Source organism: Anser cygnoides, chromosome 3, assembly GCF_040182565.1.
Source record: "Anser cygnoides isolate HZ-2024a breed goose chromosome 3, Taihu_goose_T2T_genome, whole genome shotgun sequence".
NCBI lineage: Eukaryota > Metazoa > Chordata > Aves > Anseriformes > Anatidae > Anser > Anser cygnoides.
In genome coordinates, this window is record NC_089875.1 from 102,711,383 (window position 1) to 102,734,982 (window position 23,600).

The 23,600-nt window shown below is 34.2% G+C and overlaps 1 protein-coding gene across 10 annotated transcripts in view; it reads left to right on the plus strand.

Annotated features, from left to right (window-relative positions):
• Positions 1–23,600, plus strand: part of SNTG2 (syntrophin gamma 2) — a 279,525-nt gene that overhangs the window by 168,308 nt on the left and 87,617 nt on the right. For all 10 annotated transcript variants that reach the window (XM_066994855.1, XM_066994853.1, XM_066994856.1 and 7 more), the window contains 2 exons: positions 3,857–3,948; positions 18,148–18,275. In XM_066994855.1, coding sequence (XP_066850956.1) covers positions 3,857–3,948; positions 18,148–18,275 — 220 coding nt within the window. The remainder of the gene's footprint in view (positions 1–3,856; positions 3,949–18,147; positions 18,276–23,600) is intronic.

Below are 23,600 nucleotides of genomic sequence, written 5' to 3' on the forward strand. Positions count from 1 at the left end.
GGTGTACAGCTGTGTGCCTTTGGGGGCACCATCCTGTGGAGTCTGGACACTGGGATTCACAGTCCTCTTCAGAAGGATAGAGTGGGCCAGCTAAGGAGTGGTGGGCTGAGGAGAGTCCAGCAGTCAGGTATCATCTTCTTGGAGCTACACTGCATGATCAGTAACTCTCTGCTCATTGCATTGTCTGGCCCCGTGGCTGGGATGATTCCACATCCCATGACCTGTGATTTGCTCTAAGGTGGCTTCCAGCTAGAAAGAAACCAGATATATGTTTCTGGAAACCAAAAGAAGGAATTTCCTTTTTTGAAGAGGTTAAAAGTGGATATGAGGGTTATTTCTTAGCCTGTTACAGAATATTACGGCTTCAGCCTGTGGGTACCGTCTTTGAGGATACTCTAAGTCCATTACCCATCCCAGAGCTGAGCAAGACATAAGGTGTTTACCCTTTTAGATAAGATACACTGCTGCTGGAAAGAGTCTTCAGGGCATTTTATGGTAAATCAGGATATCATAAGAATTTTTTGATTTTGATGGTTACACCAAATTATCAGAATATTCAAAGGCTGCAAAGCTTCTGTTTCTTTTGACATTAATTTTGTGGTTGTTCTGGAATGGTCTTTTTGTCTATTGGAGGCTGTCTATGACATATTTAGCAAGTCAGATAAATGAGTTTGTTTATTATTTTTATACAGGACGTCTCCAGTATCATTCAGCAATGTTAATCAAAAGAAAAATTGTAGTGCTATAGAGGATAATGTCTTTCTGACTGCCTTACATTGGTATGCTCATTTTGAGGTTTTTGTTTGTTGTTTAGAGGTTCAGTGTAATTCACTGACTGAAATACATTAAAAAAATAAAACTGTTGATGAACTTTAAAATAGACTTTTCTAGGTCTGCTAAGTTTAAGGCTTTTAAGGTGTAAATAATAAAAAAAAAAAAATCCAGGCTTTATTAAACTAAGTAGCAGAATATCTGACTTTTTAAATTGAAAAATCTCAGTGATTCTGTCAAAAAGAATTAAAAGGTTTTATAAACAACTCCTACCTGTTCCACTGCAAGTGATTTCTTGCTTTAGGTTTAGTGTCAGATAACTTGGTGGTTTTCCTGAGTTACTGCTAGATCTGCAAAATCCCCTGTGGTCCTTAAGAAGTTTCTTTCACTCACCTCTGAGTTCTGGCTTTTTCTTGCCACCCTCAGGAGTATCTCAGTCTCTTTTGTGGACTGCAAAATCCTATATACTGGATATCTCTCTCTTTCTCCGGCCCTTTCGTACGTCACAGGGGAAGTTTTTTCCTCTGAGCATAATAATCTGTTGCTCAGGTAAAAATCTTTCTTTCCCTTAGTCACAGGATCTTTTATGAACTAGCGTTCTTAAGATAACAAAAATGACACGGCTAAGAAAAAAAAAAAAAGGAAAAAAATTAAACAGATAAGACCTGTCATAGTACAAGTTTTCATTTCTCATAGCTTGAGTGTCTAACTACAATTTGGGTGGAATAAGAAGAAAGCTAGGTGATAATAATGGTTGCTGAAAGTCTCACAATATACCATGTACCTAGCTTCTGGCATCAGTCCCCAGTAAGATGCTGTAGTCATGGCGAGGGGAGTTGTCTATACCAGACGCTTTATTTTAAATAAGCACTTTTTTTGGATGGTTATGAACTAATAAAGTTCCAGAGATTGAACTGGTACCCAGCACTTGATATGGAGTCTCATCTATTTGGGCAAGAGCTATAGTAGCAGGTAGTATAAGATTGCTTTGTGTTAGTGTAATTTTTTTAGATCGTGTATATGCTGTGTATGTATATCCTATGTTTTGTTCTGAAGAGAAAAGCCCACCTGCTAGCTTTGGGACTGCCATGCCAGGAGGCAGGTAGAGCTCCTTGGAGAGATGGGAGGACTGCACCTTCCATGAAAGCAGTTGTACATAAACAGGGGAAGCTTCCAAAATACAGAACAAGGCAATGAAGGAATAGTCCATCAGTGTGCGAATAAGCAGGGAGCAGACTAAACAACTTGTGAACTTCCCTGCAATCAAGTGGTGAAGGTGACTTAGACTGAGGGAGGCTGAGTAGTTTGTTGTGACTCAGAAAACCAAAGAAAGCTACTGAACTGAAAAGCAAGTCTGGAGGGATATGTTGGGAGGAGGAAAATATGTTACTTCACCTTTTATTGTATGCTTTCCCATGCAGCAGATGTCAGTTTTACATACTTAAAAACACTAATGTAGTATGTTGTATTATAGTAAATCCTTCATTCAGAGTTTTGAAAATAATTAAATTTGTCTATTTGGATATGCTGAAACTGCAGAAGATGTGGGATTGGTCCACATTAAGAATCTGATCGACTCATGGACCTGTCATACATGTCTGTTATGGGAGATAATGAGGTTCCAACAGGCGGGCTCTTCCACAGGGAATTTAATGCCAAGTTTTTTATTTAAACATTTTTTTAAATAAAAAATTAGATACCATTTTCTGTTACAATAATTCCCTGTGGTCAGCTACAACTCTGAACATCAATTTTTGTGGTGTACTGTAGGTTTACAGTAGCTACAAAATGTACCTAGCTACTAAGTTGGCACTTGGGTTAGACCTGTATCAGCAAAGCATAGCAGTGCCTCCTGCTGATATCGTCTCAATTTGTGTGGAAAAGACTATGAATGAAAACATGCTGAAACTTCAGAACACAGAGTATAATTTTGGGATCTCAATATTGGACTGACAGAGAGCTGTTATGGAGAAAATGAGCTTTTGTTGAATTAACTTCCATTTTGCTAAATCTTTCAGATATGTGGAATAGATACATATAAAAATATATGACTTGGAATGACATTTTGACTCTTGTGATGTTAGATTTGACAGACCTATTAATGTGAAATGATTTAAAGGCAATTTCAGGTGACTTCTTCAGACAGAAAAATGAGTTTTCAGTGATGATGAATATAATGCTGTGAAACTGATTTTATGTGTTTTATTGGTAAGGCCAAGTATATTCTGACAGTAATTGTGTATTATTGGCGCTATATGTTATAATTTTATATTTAAGCAAAAATTACACAATGGTGTGGCTTTGTGTTGTTTCTGTTATATTAAATGAGTTATTACATACAAATGCATTAAGCTTTCCTAGAGTCCCATTAACTGCTAAAGTAGGACCATGAATAGCTGTTTAAAGGATTAGATATCTCTATATATAGATATATATAGATATATATAGAATATAGCTGTGTTATAATAAAGTATTAACACAGTAACAACATTGCAAGATGACAATTTACTTTTAATTTCTTAGTTTGAGAAGGTGCATTATTCTTGAAAGTAATTGCCACTTTATGAAAAATATATATCCATTAGTAAAATGTAAGTATGTGTACTGTTAGTACTTGCTTGAGAGTTTCTTATTAGCTTTGTGTATAGATATACTCTCCATAATTATACTCCAAAATGAGACTTTCAACACTGAGTAGGAAATTTATTCATTAAATTAATGGGATTTGTGTAACTGAATTTGTTACTTGATTTTGAATATCTCATTCTCAGTGAAAAAAATAAAAAAAAAAAGGCTTAAAAGGCTTAATCCTGCAAACAGTTAAGCATCTAAGAAGGTACCTTGAGCACAGCTTCTATAGAATGACAGCCTCCATAAAATGACATCCAGCTACTTTTTTTCTGGTTAGACGTAAAGTATAGCACAAGATTGACACATTTTATTGTCTATCTTCCTAAAATGTACACAGTACTTCAGTTTTGGTTTGGTGATATGTATTAGAAATTCTTCACGTGTTTTACAGCTGGAATAGATATATACATATATTTTTAATATAAGCGATTATCTTTTGTTATCTGATTTCCAGGTTCCCCTGGACCATCCAGTGATCACAGCAGTGGAGCTTCATCACCTCTCTTTGATAGTGGCTTACATTTAAATGGAAACTCAATTAATACTGTAAGTAAATTAATACCAAAACCAGCATAAATTATGCAAGTTTTTGCTCCATTTTGAGCTTCAGAATGCTAATGTAACACCATAGGACTAGCCTAAGGTTTTTTTAGTGGTTGGTTGGTTGATTGGTTGTTTGAGTGTTTTTTGGTTTGATTTGGTTTTGACTTTTTTTTTTCATTTGTTTTGTTGGATATTTTTTTAAGTGCCTGTGCTGTAAAATTCTTGTGAAATAGCCAACATGGTATCCTGAGTTGCTATTCTCAGTTGCTATGAGGCAACTGAGAAGCTTCTAAGAATGATCACAGCAAGGTTGGATCATTGTGTGGGGATGAATTCATGTCAATTTTTAACGTATTTTGTTGAATTATAGCATTGTGCTATTAAATTTAGTAAAGATGCTGAAATGCAAATGGAATTCAGAAGAGAATGTAAAGGTTGAATTATTGAGGCAAACTTTCATTAAAAGGAAAAAAGGAGGAAAAAGAAATAAAATGAGAAAGCAGACTTAAGAAAACAAGTCTATTTCTTTAATCCAGAGGATAGTCCCTTCTTTCTTTTTTCTGCAGCAAACAGCTATGACTGAATTAAGTGCAGCATTGTGGGGAAAAAAAATAATATATATATATATTCTTTTCTCTGGGAAAGATAGAAATTGTCAAAACCAAAGAAGATAGGATGTTTTAGTAGGTGACAATGTTGCTCTTTTCTTAAAATGAAGATTGAAGATGTAAATAATAGCTGTACAAGAACAGCTGTTCATGCTGAAAAATTGTTTAGCTCTTAACTAATTGCAGCTGTAGTCTCTTCAGTTAGATATTGAATTTTAAAGAATGAATGCCCTGTGAATGGAGTACAGGCTTCTGCTGACCTCTGTTTCTCCTTTTTCTTCAGACATCTAAGTGTCTGCTGCTTCTCTCAAGCTTTGCACATTTTCACCACTACCCCTCTAAATTAATCCTTAAAGCTATTTTTCTCTGATAAATATATATGTGATAATATAAATATGCATATATTTATTATATAAATATATATGATTAATAATAAATAAAAGTATTCAGTTTTGCTTTGATACCTGTACTTTAGTGCTTGGGGAAAAAACTGAGTATAGATACAGAAGATATCATGTTTATTTGTTTGCAATCATCCAGATAATTTTTACCTTTAGTTACCTTGCAGTGTTGTCTTAGCAAAAAAACTGTCTGTCATCAGGGTCCATTATTCTGAAATGCCTGTCTACCAGGTGCTATGCAGCCAAACAAGTCCTTTCTTCAAAGTGCTTGCATTATATGAAGAGGGCTATGGTCAGGTGATTTCCTCTGATTGCATTAGCATGCTTTAGCAAATTAATGCCTACTAACTGCTAAAATGTGTGCCATAATAACTTTCAATCATCGTTATGACTATACAGTGGGGATTGCACACTTGGAATTCTACACGTTACAACAATAAGTGGCTGGAGTTTTATGGACTTGTAACACAAAGTAATTTAGAGTTAGTTTCCAAGGTAGCACACAAAAGACTGCATGTAAGCTTCTATAAAAACAGAAGGGAGAATACTGAGGTACTAACTCGTTAATACAGCACTTTTCTGTCTTTTTCTGAAGCTGGACAAAAAGTCATGTGGGGACCTATATATGTGCACCAGACACAATGACCTAGAAGTGAAGTAAAGCAAAACAATTTAGCCCAGCAAAACAATGTAGCCCAGTAAAAATGTCATGATCTCACTTCATAGGAAACAAAACTAAAAATTGCCAGATTCTTATTATGAGGTCCAAAAGCAAGGTTCTATGTATTCTATGTTGATATGGCTGACTTTTGAGGTAGTCCACTAAAAATGTGTGGTCTATTGTCTATCCAGCTAAGATATGAATGAGCTGTGATTAGAACTTCAGAATTGCATGTTTTTCAGGTACCAAATAGTGGGTGCTTCTAATTTTAATTAGGTATTTTCATTTTTTCAGTAAAGGAAGAGCTGGACTGACATTCCCTCTGACAGTATTGCCCAGTAAAAATATAGATATTTAAACCCCATTTTAATATCATCTTGGTAAGGGAGGTCTGACTCACTATGAATAATGTTACATCATGTTGTATGTATCTTCCTAACTACGGTCAGATCCTTGCTATATTAGACAATGCACATGTATTTATGAATGCTACTCCAAAAATCATGCATATTAAAGGAAAGGACAGGAGGTAGAGAATGATTACTATGACAGTTTTACCAAACAGTCATTCAGCGTGTCTGTTCTGAAAACCGGTAATACAGAGACACCTGAGCTAATGCTATCTCAGTCAGTAACATTCACATGACACCAGAATATATTGTGGTGTTACTAGTTTTTATCATATAGGAAGTGGTTTAGCCATGTTAACATCAAGCTGTCTCTGCCTAATACGATTACACTGTTTTCAGTTCTCATGGTAGCTTGCCTCTGTTAGACATATCTTTATCACATCTTCTGTGAAGCGTCTGTTATATGTGATTTGATATCATCTTCAGGATTTATGGAAATCTTTCCTATAGTATTTGAGTAGTTTGCAGTAGAGTGCTTCAAAGGGATTGCCCTGAACATAGAGAAATGAGGTGAAGTGTTCTCTTCACACCTAATTAGTTTGTGCTTGAGCAGTGTGACAAATGCTGTAGAGACTGGTAGTATCAGATACATTCATCTGTATCTGATACATGGTTTATTAATCGTACTCTGAAATTTCAGGGAACATAGAAGGTTTAGAAGAGCTACTCTCTAGGCCAGTGATTATAGTGCATGTACATGAAGGATTCTAACTACAAAACAATGGAGAAAATACTGTAGGGGTGTTCTCCTAGCTGGATTTCCAAGTCATCCCTCTGGACAAATAAATAAAGAAGAGGTCTGAAATAAAAGAAATTACTAAGACACTATTAAATAGTATAAAAGTTGCCATACAAAGGGAAACCGTAGTAGTTTTTCACTTCTTTGAATATCCAACTTCCCTGAATTGTCTAAAAGTGATATTCTGATAAATGGACTGCGACTAGAGTAGATCATGTAATTTAAGAATTCTAATTTAATTTTGATAGTGTATGTTGAGTTTAGTTGGTTAAATTAAATGAAACAAGCATTTAGAATTTTCTAAGTTGCTTACATGTTTATTTTTATTTTTATTTTTTTATTATTTGGTGGCTTTGTTTCATCTGTTCAATTAAACAGTTTTGATCTAAGAAAGATGCCTACTTCAGCACCACATACAGTTTATAAAAAAAGGAAAAATACAGATGCCCAACATCTGGTGGGACCTATAGGTCCTATGTCTTTAACATATATGGTAGTCCTGGTTTCAGAGTAAGAGAAACAATCCCAACTGCAGAGGGATTTGCTCAATCCCAAACAAGCAGAGGCAAAAAGGGAAGAAGGTGCATGCAAGGGGTTGGAGATCCTCTTACTGAGGGTAAAAGCTATGCTGATGGATACTTCAATGCAGTAAGTAACCAGACCATTGAGCTGAGATCAAATGGATGTGCCACATCTAAAAGCTTCAATAATTTTACTTTTTTCCTGTTTCTGTAGTGCCTTCCAGTTCAGTATAAACATACTATTTATCATTCTTAATTTGTATTTTATTCTTCATTTTTGTCATGCTGTAGCTCACTTTAAAGAAGTTTCAAGATTCAGATCAATATCTTTTCTGTTAGAGTGATTCAGTATGTGATACCAGTAGACTCTGCCAACTCCTGATCTGAAAATCCATGATTTTCTCACTGTGTATGAAAGAATTATGACTTTAAATTGACTTGTAATTCATAGTGTGTCATTTGGTAATGTATTTGCATAAGATGTAATAAATCTAGTAAATACAAAAAGTAGCTTACTTAGAGAGACAGTACTGGTTACTCTCATGAAAGTAATCATCACTACGTCTTCCATTTCCTGAACAGAAAAGAAAATACTTTAAACAGACAAACATAGCTAGCTACACTTGAACTGAATATCTTGAACTGCTTCTGTGGTGAGATCCTATATGAAAAGAGATAAAACACACTGCAAATAAGCATACTCCTTTTTCTCCACTAATAAAATATGAAACCGTTCCCTTTCTACATACAGAGAAAAATAATCCAAATTTTCTGTTTCTGATTACAACTCTCAGAAATCATATCAGTAGAAAAAAAGCTATTTGATAATAACTTCCTACTCTACTATTCTAGATCTGCTTATAAAATGCTTTTGATATTGAGTAAGGAAATTGTTCATCTGAGATTTAGATGTTCAAAAGTGTTATGTTTCTCTAATTCTGAATTGATTAGGACTTTTGCTATATTAATGAAATGAATAAAAGGTATTTTTGAAAGTCTCATCTTTTATTGATTCCCACTGTCATTGTTAATCCTTTCCACAGGCTTATTTCTTCTTCTATTTAATATGTGATTCATCAGGATAGTTATTTCTTCTGCACAGAAATTAAGCACTTGTTTAATTTCCCAATAAAATTTAAGTCATATATGGTTTTAGTGTTTTTTGTTTGTTTGTTTAAGGTTTTTGTTTTGTTTATTAAACTTAGTTAAAAATGGTGGTGAAAGGACTTATGGCATTGAATTAAAAGGAAGGCTTACTAGATACTAAATAAATGAACACTGAGCAACATGTCAGCTTTGTGACATCTAATACTAGTTTTGAAAGTACTCACTTAAGCACTGAAAGTTAAACTGATATTCACACACAGCCCAAGAAGAAGTTTTAAGTGGGGATTAGCCCCTGTAAAAGAAATCAAAGACCAAGAAAGGTCAAATAGAAGGTTCTGGCTTTGTTGTTTATCTTTGAGAAAAAAAAAAAAAGTGCAGCACGATCATAATATAAATAATGTGTCAAGTAAAAAAATAATAACCTGTTTTTGTCAGGTATCTGGTTTCATTTTTTGATTCTACCTATTTTCCCATATACAGCCCTCTCTTGTGAATGCACTTCTCATATTTCTTATGAACTTGTTCATTGTAGTTTTCAGCAGTAGCAAAAAGAAAATGGCTTAGGAGATAAAGCCTAAGTTGTTTATTTTTTATCAGTGCTGGTAGAAATGAGGTGATTACACAGTTTCTTTTTTAATTACACTTGTGATTAGAATATTTGGAGAACCTTGTTTACTTGATGGATTGTAGGGAGTAGTTCATCTAACCAGTCACCGGGAATCTGCTTTGCAGAGAGTTGTATTGCTCTGTAGATTGCACTGAGTGCATTGAGTACCTTTCATTTGCACAGACAGACAAAGAAGTTTGGGGGAATGTTGTTTATTATTAATGCGCGATGCTCTTATGTTTGGCTTATGATGTTCAGGAATGCAGAATGAGAACTGGGGATGAATTAAATTTGCATTTGATTTTTGTACAAAAGCTTCTCTCTTTCCCTCATTATCTGTTCTCCTGCTTATAACTACAAAGGCACAAAGTGGACTGCTTCAGGGCAGAGCTAGATTATAATGAGAAGTTATACATGTGCAACTCCGTTGCATGACTAAACAAAATTATGATCCTTTATCACCTTTTGGCAACAGAAAGAGCAGCAATCTTTCAGGTATGTTAGCAGGGAGTATCAGAAGTCCGTGGTTAGAAAGAAAAAATATGTGGGAGCATTCATGGGATTGAAGACTGCATGTGTTAGAAGATGAAGCATTAGAAATGAAAGCAAGCATTACTAGTGTTATTATTTTTAGAAAGATCCTTTTACTGTTGCCATAGTTAGATTAGTGTTTCAAATACCAGGCCCTGGTAATGATCTGCAGGGAAACAAAGGTGAATAGTGGTGACCCGGATCTAGATGCGATGTTAGCATAGACGAACTCCAGTGGTTCAGATATACATAAAAGGTTTATAATAATAAACAACAGTGAAATCAAGGCAACAGGTCCTCCCTCAGAGTTGCATCCATTGTCATTCCACAAGTTTCTGCAACAAATTGACACTTACTGAGTTCCCAGTCAGTGATAGGAGCAGGAGACAAACCTCAAATTTGTCCCAAGGGATTTGCAGTGTGTGAAGGCCAAAATATTTCTCTAACGTTGAGCTAATTCTTCTCAGCAAGGACAGCACACCCCATCTGGGGATATGAAAGGCTGCCAAAAGCTGTCTGTAACACTGAAGTTTCAGTACAGTTGCATTTATAAAGTGACACTTTAATAATTTCAACACTATATTCTCTTCTGTATTTTTCCTCACATACTTTTAACATGGTGTTTTTTTTCCTGACGTCTGTTATAATTTGAGAAGAGTCATAATTACTTTCTGCTTTTGTGCTGAGATTTATTAAAAACTACTTTACCCTCTTTTCCAACCCCCCTCATCCCCCAAAGAAAGAATATGTCTGGGAAAGGTGTTGCAGGCAAGGTTGTTGAGGTTACTCAGGAGCCAATTACATTTAGCCTAAGGGAAACAAATTAAAGAAAAAGGTGCAGTAGTCCATACATTTTCTTTAAAAATATCTTAGTCAGGCTTGTACCTTATTGGTTCATTTAAAAAAAAAAAAAAAAAGTACAGCACCTAGCCACCTAGCAGCACAGCTGTAATGAAATATTCATTAATTTTTCCGTAGTAAATCACTTCTAGAAAAATTTATATAATTGAAAGATTTCTAATTTGTTCCTCACCAGCAGAATAGCAATCCCATTGTTTTAAATGCATAGCTACTGCAGTGAATAGGGCAGCATAGATCCCTAACACGTAACCACATATAGGTGCTCAGTGTCTGCAAAACTATCCATTAATTCAAATGCACTACATGTCTTCAAGAGAAGACATTAAATTTCAGAAGCCTACATGTAATGCAGCATTGGAATTAAATCAGTTTTTCTGTAATAGAAATGGAGGGGCAGTATTCTTGTTTCACATGCTGTTTCACCTTCTTCACATTTAATTAAACAATGTGTGTCAATTAAAATAGTGTAGAATAGAGCTGTATAATTAAAAGTTGCTTCTTTCATCGAATTTTAAAGACATTAAATTACGTGTCCAAATTGTTACTTCATCTGGAAGAGCTTGTTTCCCGTATAAAAGCCTTTATTAAATGATTTGGTGATGCATACTTTACCACATAATTACTGTCTTCTTAAAGCTGTCACAGAATTGCACACCTGCATCTAAGCATTCCATTAAAAATAAATAAACACAGACCCTCTTCTGAATTGATGCTACATCAAAGAAATGCACAGGTATTTTGATATCATCATATCATCTGAGACAAGCTGAACACTCTAATTGACTCCTCTTTACAATAGATACCTCAATAAAGTGTTTCTTTAGCTGGGCACTGCAAGAATTTCAGTCATGTCTCTAATGAACACTTGTAATTGTGTTGTTCCATGATTAATGTCAGCTAACTAAGACTCTTTTACTGCTAAATGGAGTGGACTTGTTTTCTTCCCCAGCTAGTCGGCAGCCTCTGTTTCCTGTCTCGCCCTAGAAGAAGAGTTGGCAAATGCTCAGCTACACATTAATCAGATTACTTAATTGATCCACTGAAAACTAACCCTACATATACATTTATTTATTCATTTGTACATTGCATATGTATATGCAATATGCGTACAGATTTCAGTCACTGACCTGACTGAAACATGTAGAGAGAGCTCCTCCAATTCACTGTGAGCTGAGGGGTTTCCAGTGCTGCTGCAAGAAAAGATATAAATCTAAATCCCTTCCTCCAAAATAACTGTAAGACAAATCTGCCTACTTTGAAAAGCGTATCATATTGAGGGCTTTCTGTTGAGTGTACTGCAATATCTTCAGTAATGGAGTTTTGACAAGATGCTCTCCAGTTTGTAAAAAAAAAAAAAAAAAAAAAACAATTAAGTTAGTATTAACTACACTGAGTTGTTTTGTTTTGTTTTTATACCAAAGTCCATAAACATGTATTAGCCATTTTTTTCAGTTATAGCTTAAAGAAATTAAGCTATGCTACACCATGTTTTAGCACTTTAATGTCAGAGTTGTTTTTCCTAGGAAAATATTTCAATATATGAAGATCAAATGTTATATTAATATTGCTAGCATTTTCATACACATATCTTCAGAGAAATATCTGATATTCTTTTCAGAAACTCAACAATGTTCACTAAAGAGGAAATAGCAACAACAACAGCTCAAAAGATAAATAATATCATCTGAAATTGAACCAGTGTTCATCACAAGCAGTAATCTAAAATAAGTCATGCCTGCTACATACACATGCGCTTGGTAGAAGTACCAGTTTATGGAACAGTCTCAAGAGTTTAATGATACATTTTGAAAGAATAAATCTTCTAAAGCAGAAAGTGGATGAATTGCAATTGTCAGAAAAAGTCTTACAGGAGGAAAGACAAAATCACAGAATTTAAGTTAAAAATGTTCCTTATGTATATCACAATTGCTTCTTATTCATTTTCTTTTATGTTCTTTTACCTTTTAGGCTTTGCCAAAACTGTCATTACTTAAATTTGTTAATTAATTTAAATTAAAATAAATTAACTGAAAGTTAATTTTCCAGTGTACATCTTGCCAGTCTTCTGAAACCCTCAAGCATAATTTAGCAAAAAAATACAAAAGTTATAGAACACAAGCCTTTTGTGAAATCCTTTGCGCTAGTTGCATATACAGTTGAAATTTCAGATATCAATAAGAAAGAGTCCTGTCTTCTCTTTATTTCTTAAGGCTGGTGGCAGCAGCAAGGCATCATGGTAATAAAGAAAAGTAGCTTTCAAGGGAATAAATCATTGATGCCAGTTAGTTTAGTCCTTTAAGAAAAAAAACTATACCAATTATTGATACCTCTGATTAATTGTGATATGAAAATGTTTTGATAGATACATTGCTATTCTAGGTGTAGTCCTTTGTCTTCATCTACTATGAAGACTTTGCAAGACTTGCATTTTTGCAAACCAGACAGTGTTTGTACTATAAGTTGAAAAGTATATTTAAAAAGCAAGCTTAAGCTTGCTGAGCAACATGACTGTATTTCTGAGTCCAAAACTGATTTAACCCAGCTTCAGCCTGCCTAAAGCCCATGTTTAAAGAAGCAGCAGCGTGTCATTCATCCTAAAATATCACTGTGGCTGCTTTCAAGGTGCAGGCCTAACAGAAACTACAAATTAAATTACTAGTGTGGATTCAGAAATGCTTCCTTTTGAGTACATGACATTTTTCTTGCAGAGGTTTTAGAATCAATGACAGTCTAAAATTAAAATTAAAAAGGTAAAATAATTGAGTTGCCCAAGCTCAGCAAATAATATGTCACAAAAAGATAAAAAGTTGACAATCACAGTGAACTATGATCTATTTATGTCTTTCCTATATTCTTAGTGCAAGCTTAATTATAGAGACATGTCTGATTAGGTCTCCCACTTAACGGAGGCCTTTTCATTCTACTTACCATATGACTTCATGGTTGTCCCATAACAAGTAGTTACAAAATATGTTTTTAAAAGCAACAAAGCACTTGCCCACATTGTCCTTCATAGGTCAGTGATTGCTAATGGGATATAGGATCATTCCCTCCTCCAGGTCAACAGTACACAGCTGTCCCAGGTGGATAGTGTTTATGCGTCATTACAAACTGATCCTGGTTCAGTGTTCTGTCAAAAATGAGATTTTTGTACTCAATCCATTTCTTAATGGACAGGTGTTACAAGCAAATTGGCATTAATTGGCAACATTGTTGGTGATCTCTGCAGAAAGCCAAAGGTGTGAAATGAACCAGAGGATAAAAGCCACAGTTGAAGAGATTATCTCTAAACCGCCAATTTTTTTCAGTCCTTTGGAGGAATGGTGTGCAGAGCATGAGCAGCAACTGTTTAGTAGACAGAAGGCTTGAAGTTCAAGCCAGCTCAGTACACTGGGTCAGACCAAAGGACCGCCTAGCCAAAAAGCTCGTCCCCAACAGATGCCCTTAAGAATCCAAGAACAGAGGAAATATGTAGAATTATTTATAGGGTATGTTCTGTGCACCTCCATGATGTTTTGGATAGATTCTTCCTGAACTAGAGTTTCTTATATACAGAAATGCATTCTTTCACTGTTTTTATCCTTCTGTATTTTAGGATTTGTATTTTAAGGGAAAGTGGGCCATTATATCCTAGTCCCTTTCTCTGTGTTCTTATATACACTTGTCATACAGTCATGTCAGCTGCTTCTTTTCCAGTCTAATTAGTCTTTGTTTACTTAATAATTATTTGCATGAAAGCCATTCCATACCTTTCAACATCTGCTTTTCCTGCAACAGCAAGATCTTATCTTGAGTATTTATCATCTGTTCATAACTCATTACAGTCCAGGAAAAGTTAATATAGACTTCCCTCATATGCATTAGTATTCATTTATCTATTATATTTTAGCAGTCCTTTTACCTCTCAGTCATTCAGTATCATGAGGTGCTTCTACTGCAGTTTGCAGTTTGTTCTTCTTTTTATTATTTTTCATTACTTGCTGCACATAGTTAACTTCATCAGTCTATTGCTTACTATCTTGTCCACATCATCAATCAGTATGCTGAATAGCTTGTATATCTGGGAGTCCACTGATAGTACCCTCTGAAGTAAAAACTGGTTACTAAGTGAAGTGTTTTGCTTGTTTTATTTACCTAATTACTAATTTGTGTTGGGGCTTTCCCTTACTTCATAGCAAATCAGTTAATAATCTTTTTTTCTTTTTTTCCTGGTTTTTGGAAACCCAAGTACGTCTTAGTGATTGGTCCTCTCATTAATAACTGCTTTGGATAATTCTAAAAGACTTCTGAAGCATGACCTGTGTTTGCAAAAATGATACTGGCTTTCTTCTTCCCCATGTTGTTACATTTATCCACGTGTTTTGAAGGGATGTAGTGAAGGATCTGTCTCTGATTGACATATTAGTAGATTATAGGGCAAACTGAATAAAATGGGCTGCTGGGCCTATGATAGTATTTAATTTTTGTGCAGTGGCCTTGTGGCCATGTGTATGCTCTCTTTTGTCTGTAACAAGGTAAGGAGGGTTCTAATTTCTGTTCTACCATAAACAGGTTAGTACAATATGGCTTAGTAAGAAACAGACGTTTGAGACTTGGACCAGCTTGACCACTTTGTATCACTTTCCTATTCTTGGTAATTACTGGCTGGATCATGCAGTATGGATTCTGCTTGTGTAAGTAACCCAGAACTAAGGGGGTGAAACACATAACCCTCTGGAAAACACTTTCTGGTATGTTTATCAAGTATCAAAACTTTGAAATGGTCTGCAGAAACCAAATTTCCTTAGGAGTTTACACAAGTTATAACAGTTTAGCATTTAGAATCATAACTTTGAGGTTAATAAATTTTGACCAAGGGTTTTCCCCTCTTTAATTAATGAATCCAGTGGAGAATTGTGATGTAGATTTTCTAAAATTCTTATCCTTACTTACAAGGAGATATTTCTTCTTTACACTGTTATCCTACTAAAGCATTTGACTGAAGTGTAAGGGACCACAATGAAATATCAAATTGCTAGTGACCCTTCCATTATTTTTTTTCTGTAAAATGCTCTTAAATTGAATATTACATAATAGACAGAATACAGCCTACTAAAAGAAATACAGCTAACAGTTTGCAAGAAAAGGGTTTTTATGTTTAAATTATCTGGATGTTACCTCTGTGTTGAGAGTGGAGAGGACAGGAACAATAGGTGAAGATGGTTCCTATTTTCTGATTCCTGGATTTAAATTCAGTGATTATATTCAAGCATTTTTGTTTGGCTGTAATAAGCTACCTTCTACTTTATTCTTAGACATTTCAGCTTCTGGACAGGTATGTTAGACTCTGATGATCATTTTCAACTTCAGGTTGCCTGTCATTCTGTCAATGATTTTCATTTGTACAGAACGCTAAAATATGCATCAGTTTCTTCACTAAGATATTACCAAGTTTAAACTAAGCTTTCAAGACACCTTATCTTTTTGTGGCTAATTCTATGAAATAGAATTAGTCAATGGACTTGATTATGAAATATTCATACTGCAACATCAGGAGATCTCAGTCAAATGAAAGCTGGATTGTTCTAGGGATTGCAAATACTCTAAATGAAACTCTATGATTCTTTTCCTTAAAGAGTTTGCAGTGTAAGACTTTACTGTTAACCAACTTAAGTAGTTAATTTAGTAGTGCTTACAACAGTAAGTACTTTACTGTTAACCAACTCTGCCAATTTCACTACTGTTTTTTTTTTTATTTATTTGCTAGAGAAGTGTTCCTCAGTCACTAACTCTCAGTCATCCTGTTAGAATCTGAAAGTCAGTATTTTGATTTATTTAAAGAAATAGAAAGATCAGTTGCCACTGACTATAAGAAAGAGCTTTAGGAAAAAGAAAGAAACAAACAAAAACCTAAAAGATTTATGAGCAGGAAGAAAAAATAGAAATGGAGCAATTCTCAGAATGCTCTCTATTTTGAGTGTTTTTTTTTTTTTTTTTTTTTTTTAAACACCTGGGCATAAGAGAGCTGATGCTGGGTCATCATTTGGTTTATTTGCTTTTGTTCTACTCTGTGCATGTTTATGGCTTTTATAAAAATAAACATCTTTCAACTCACTTCTCTACTGGTAAGTTCTAAGGGACAGGTAATTTCGGTTCAGATACAGATAGCATAGATGCCTAACTTTGACCTAAATACCTATATCTCTTTGATTCCTTCTTAACTGCCTCTCTGTACATAGTGATGGCTCTCTTTATAGAAAAGTGAAATATGCAGATGTCATGGTACTGCAGAGATATAAATACCAATGTAAACTTTCAAGTGTATTGTCTTTATGTGTTCCGTAAGAAAATCCTATCTCATTCTGTTGTTCATTTAATAAGCCTTTTATATGCTCATAATCATAATTATAAATCTGAATTGGTATGCTGAGCATTGGTTTCCATCATTTTCTAATTATAACTTAACTAACGTTATTTCTAATCATAACATAACGTTCATAACTTAATTGATTTTTACCTGTAAACACTATTTTCAAATCATTTGCAAAGAAAAACAGTTACCACCTTTGTCTTTTTTTCTTTATTTTTCTTCACAGTTTAGACATAGTTTTGTACTTTCAGTCAGTGATACAATAGTGTAAACCTCTGGATATTATTTCACAAGGAATAAACTGCATATTCTGCAACTGTATATTGACTAAGATGTGTATTCCTTTGAAGTTCCATGAAAGTTTTAGTGTCAGTAGTTCCTTGACAACTTTTTAAATTTCATAAGTATTTGATTTTAATCATGTTTCATACTGTGTTGCTTTCATACATTAATTAAATATTCAGTTGCAATACATAAGATGCTACACATATGACCAGACTGAACAATCTATATGACCTCTACTTCAGGTTTGACTAATAGCTATATATGCAGGCTAATTCCACTAACTTTGCACTGGCATTTGCACACATTTGTTTTAACATCATTTTCTTCTGTATGCTGTAATGAGTAGATCATAAAAGTACGTATTTTCACTGTTGTGAGATCTGGACACTTCTACTGCTTGGAGAGTATCAGCAATCTTGTCTTTCCAGTAGAGGCACTTGAAGGAAAACTTCTAAGATGAAGTTTCCAAAATTCATAATTTCATATATGGATACTGATAATAAAGAAAACAGAGTTTTAAATCAACTATTAAACAATACTATGGATAAAAGTCTGTTGCATAAATAAGAAACCAGTCTTCTCAATGACTCCTGTGGTACTTACATTAGGATACTGTGTCTTTTTCTTTGATAATTGAGACATGTCAAAGAGTTTCATGGACTAAATTAGTTTAAATCAAAAATTTAATTTATGTTGCATTTAGATAAATTTAGATAATTATGTTGCATTTAGATAAAATTCAGGATATTTATGATTAAAACAAAACAAATTTCCTTCTTATTTTCAGTTATAAACATAAACTATATATAGTTAGTGTTAAGGCAATATATATTATTTAGTATTAAGGCAATACTAAAATTAAGTCAAAATAGTATCAAATTGTGTCACATATATTATCAAGATGGACAGCATTCCTTTCTTCGTGAATACTTATTTTTATTTCTCTACTAAATTCCTAAGTTTCTAAATCTACAAAGTTCAAGAAACTATAGTTCCTTAAATAGTTTTATCACTATATATTATTCCTTTCTGAGACAAGCATAGCCAGAGATGAATATTCATGTTTTTTGCACTATGTTGTTTTGTAGACTGTACTTACTGATTCTCATTTATTCTGCACAGGCTCCATCATCACCTTCTTCACCCATAGCTAATGAACCAAAATATGAGAAGCGCTGGCTAGACACCTTATCAGTTCCTCTGTCAATGGCTCGAATCTCGAGGTACAAAGCTGGAACAGATAAATTAAGGTTTGTAATCTAAAAGGGGAAGCACTGTGTTAGTTAGCTGTACCTAATATTTTACTGTGGCGTGTTGGCTATGTAAGGATTCTTTGAGTGGAGATATGAAAGTCTTGTTATTAAAATCTATGTAGTCCATTTTCTCTTGAGATTAATGCCATGCATGATGATTATGAGACAAAGTAAAAAAAAAAAAAAAAAAAGGACTGTAAATATAGCTCCTATAAATATGTTTCTGTAATCTGATGTCTCTTGGGAATTCATCAGCAGCTAGCACAGAGGTTAAGCTTGGCATTACTTGAATTAATTTTTAAGGTATTACATTTCACTCCATATCTCTGTAATAGAATAAGTTCAGATATTGTCAGTAAACATTCCTTTTTCTTTAAAAATGATAACATTCTGCAAAATGTTATGTGCCTATCATTGTCATATAGGAACTCATACTGACAACAGATTTTCTCAAAGTAGAGGGTACAAAGTGTTTTATTTTTCATCATAGAATCTTGCCACATCTCAGATACTTAGGCAATAGTTCATACAGCAACAGTGGAGTAGGATAGCAAAGGTGATTGTTGTGGGCTTCAGGACATAAGTGAAAGCAAAAGTGAAGACTGTTGAAACCCCAGTAAATAATATGCTTGGGAGAGTTCTAACATTTTGCAGCATGCATCATATGTTTTTTAACTTTTTAGATGAAGCAATCCCAATAGATTCCACTTCTGAAAACAGCAGCCTGTACATTTTGAAAATGCCTTGAAATAACACATCTTCTGGTACTGTACCGGGTCTGGCTGGGATGGAGTTAATATTCTACATAGCAGGCCATATGGTTCCGTGTTTTAGATTTTTGACTAAAATAATAACACACCAGTATTTTTGTTGTTGCTGAGCATCAAGGCTTTCTCTTTTCCCACCCTCAACAAGTAGGCTGAGGGTGGGCCAGAATTTGGTAGGGGACACAGTGTGGACAGCTGACCCACATTGACCAAATGATTATTCCATAACCATACCATATAACATCATGGTCAGCATCAAAAACTATGGGGAAGGAGGTCTGGGAGGGTCTATCTGCATAGATTGGTAAAGAGAATGCTTGCTTTTTCAATATTAAAGGATTCTGTGAATCCATATGTAATCCTTGTCACTTTTTGTGTCCCTTATGTTTTCTGTCATTAGTTTGTTTTGTTTTGTTTTGTTTGTTTTCTTTTCTGATGTAATGCTTCTTTTTATATTCTCTCAGTTGGTCTTGAGAAGGCACTCTGGCACTGGTACAGCCCTGTCTCCTTTCTAAGTCTGTATCATTGAGCAATTGAAACTATTTTCTATGGTGTCATATACACAGCTATGTGCCTTCTCTTCTGCTAGGTGGACACTATAAAAAAGGACATTTCCCCTACTCTTTACCTGAATTAAATTCTGAAAGAGAGGTCTGGATCATTCTTCTACCAAAACGATCTATGTCTTTTTAGCTTTTGACATTCTCTTGTAACTTTGTAAAATATTACAGCTTGGGAAAGGATATCAAAGCCTGTATGATTATTTGGCCATCTATTCACTCCTAGGTAACGCTGACAGAAAAACTGCTTTTTCACCTCTGAAATTCTTGCAGATGGTCACAGAAGTCATAGCATACTCTTTTACTAAAATCAATCACAAACTGATGGTTTTAATATATAGCATTGTGTATGCTAAATATAGTATCTGTACGTCCAACTACTGTTGCTGTTCTGATGTAGTATGCTGCTGTCAGACAGTCTAGAAAGCCCCTCTGACCTCATTATCACTTTTGCTTTTATATTTAAGATATTGTCATATTTTCAGTTTTCTTTTCCTAGTGTTTTAATAATCTCTAATTTTCAGACATCCTTAGGAACAAGGTCAAACAGAGTCTGATTTATTACTGAAAGACAACTTTTGTTTCCTTTCCTTTAAAAAAGGCAGAGTATAACAATATATAAACTGTCAGCATCTTTCTCAATATTTTTGACCATTTTTCAGTTAGAAACAGGTTATATAATTAGAGCTCTCTGTTAGACTATGGCATAATTTTAGTGTGGTTTAGATCAGATCTAGCCTAATCTAATCAGATTGGGCCATATTATTTCCTTTGTGGTTAAAGTATGTTATAGTATTTCATTGGAGTTTTCCAGTAACTTTGGCAAGAAAATACATACTTTTAGCTTTTGTGTCACGAGATGGTCAGGAGCACCTCTATCTGTTTGACTATTATTCTTTTTTCATTGTGTAAGAAAAAGGAGTCATCTTTTGACTTTCATTACACTGGATTTTTCATTTGACTTTTCCCACAAAGTCTGAAGGTTGGTGACTTAATGACACAAGTATATCTTTCATATATTTTAGATTTTGTCAGCACTGTAGGTATTAACAGAAAAAAAGAAAGAATGGGATAGATGGTTTTCCTTCCTTATACATAAAGAGGAATGAAAAAAAAAATACTTCAAAGAGTCTGAAGTCTCTTTTCCACATAATGAAACAAAATAAAAAAACGCCCTAACCCTAGAATATTTTAAAGGAAAGATGAAAATTGTAGTTGGTGTTTCTCATCTTCTCAGTGTAGGATCTTTCCAGTTATATCTTCAGAAAGTATGAACATCAAGATAAACATTAGCTTAACTACACAAGTCACTTTTTATTAGTGCAGCTCATATTGATGGTGCAATTGGAATCTATTTGAATATTTCTTTGTAATATATAGGTTAGTCTGCTCTTTTTGATTACTTACTAGTTCAATGGCTTTTAAACGGCCTTGCCTTTATTATATAGCACCACTATTTTTATAATTCTACAATTCTCGCCAATCCATTTGTGCTATTTTTCTCTGTAAGTATTAAGGTAATATGGACAGAGAGAATTCTACTCCTGTGAGTACATGCAATTGCTAGTAATTTTTGATTGTTAAAGACAGAGTTGGTCACTAAATGTGATGTAAGTTTAACAGTGGAATAAGTAAGCCTTGCTTACCCCAAAAAATTTGTTGTTCATGGTGTCGTTTGCAGACTTTTTGTTTTTAAGATAAAAAGGTAAAGACCGGTAGTCATATAGAAGATGAAGAACATAGTTATATTCATTTATAATCTTTCATATTTTGTAACAGAATATATAAAACCTTATTTGGGACTATGCGTAGATAAGTATTTCTAGTCCTTACAACAGGCATTGACAACCCTAGATAATCATTTTTGTTTGCTGTATTGACTGATGCTTTAAGTGAAGGTAGTATAGCTATAACCTCTTGAACGTTGTAAGTTTAGAGACTGAAAAAAAATTGCTTATTTGGAAGATGGAAATTGAACAGAAGAAATGGGTGAGCTGGAAGTAACTCTGGTCCAGTACCTATAAGCCCTTGTAGCTGTGATCCCAATTACATAAACAACTTAATTAAATTTTGGTATTAATTTATATTTGCTGGCATTCTGGCAATTGCAATTATTACAGTGTATTGGGGGCGGGTGAGTGTTTTTGTTATTTTTTTAAATCATTGGCTCACTATATTCTTAAGAGAGAATCTTTCTGAAGGATTCTATTTCCCATTTTAACATTCCAGTGTATTAACAAAATGCCTTTAGTTATTTACATAAATAAGCAAGTGATGAAGCAAACCATTTTGAAAAAATGTATAGGAATTAAACATAATCTCTCTGAGTTACAAAAACTGAATAAGTGTTTGATTACAGCTTTCGGTAACGATTAGAATGAACGTGAGGGAAGGAGGACTGAATGAGTATGTACATAAAAAGTATCATAACCAAACTGAAATGCAGCAAGAAGGAGAGAGAGTGAGTAACATCTGATAAAAAGTAAGTAGAAAAAGAAAGTAAAGGTTTTGAGGGATGTTATTATCTCTTAAGGACTATCTGACTGATGATACAGAAAATAAAAGTATATTAATTAAAATCATTAGTGACAGAATCAGCATCCACTATACAAAAGAAGAGCACCATAGTTATGAAAGGATAGAACAATTGGAAATGGAATACAATGTAATAGTGCCAAGTGTAGGGGGATGACATTAAGGATTGTTACTAGAACAAAAATCTATGGAATAGTTTTCCATAGGAACCTAATGGAGCCTTTTGGTGGATGGCAGCAGAGTAAGGTGAGGATTAGGTCCATACTGTAATTCGGCAGAAAATAACTCTGGGACATCACTGTTCTGCAGACTTATGAAGGAAAAACAGATATTTTAGAGTATAGCAGGAGAAGCAATTTCCAGAAACGAGAAGCATAAAGACCATTGTACAAACATTGCTAAGACCCCGTCTAGAATCTGTTTACAATTCTGGTTATTTGAATTAAAACATAAAATATGAATGGATACAGTAGATAAGCATACAGTGTTTTTAGAAATATATTATTTTGATTTCTTAGCATGTAGGGTTAACAGGAAGAAAAAACACTGTGAAGGACAAAAGCTAGTTAAGCTAGATGGAAATACTGACTCACAAGGGCACTAACTGACCATGAATAAATTAGGATAAAAATTAGCCAATGGTTTCTAACCACTGGAATGGTGATATTCTAGATCTGTCTCTGTAGTAGTGGAACTTTTCCTGTCTAACTGGTTAGCAAGATAGAATTTAATAGCGATGAGATTTAATAGTAATGAGCATTGAGCAATATATGATTTTTTTAACTTGCGATGGCAAAGCAATGGGCATGATATCTATATATGTCGTTTTCCTTCTGTGCTTCTAAGACGTTTTACTATTCTGTTAAATGTAGCAGCTTCTTATTAAAAAATTTGTTATGTATATAATCCGTTTCAAATATCGTATGATTTTGAAGAGGAGTTTTTTTTTCTCTTCAGGTACATTTCCTACTTTTAGCTCTAGGGTTTTAGCATTTGTCAACTGGAGTTTCTTTTGGCACTTAAGGAATTTAAACTTTTTTTTCTTTCCATTCAGCATAGATATGGAAAGTGAAAGCAATTTTCAATGACTTCTAGACCTGGTAGCCTTGTAATAAATTCGATATATTGCTGTGGGCAATGTTTCGTGATTTCTACCATGCCTCTTGATTTTTGAGTGTAGTTATAAAGTACTGAAGAGCTTGGTACCTGCCTGTAAGGAAGTCCATTCTGTAACCTTTGTTCTGAATTTCTTGAGCTTTGTAGCACTACGTAAAGTGCTTTTTTTTTTTTTTTCTGTGTTTAAGAATATGAGGTGTAGGACAATTTATTGCTTTTTGCTACATTGTTAAGGTGATATGTGAAAAAGCCATGAAATCTGAGATTTTCTTCTTAAAAATGTGCTATCCACCCTTTTCTATTAACTGCCTGACCACTGCCATGTGTGTTTTTTATTTAAAAAA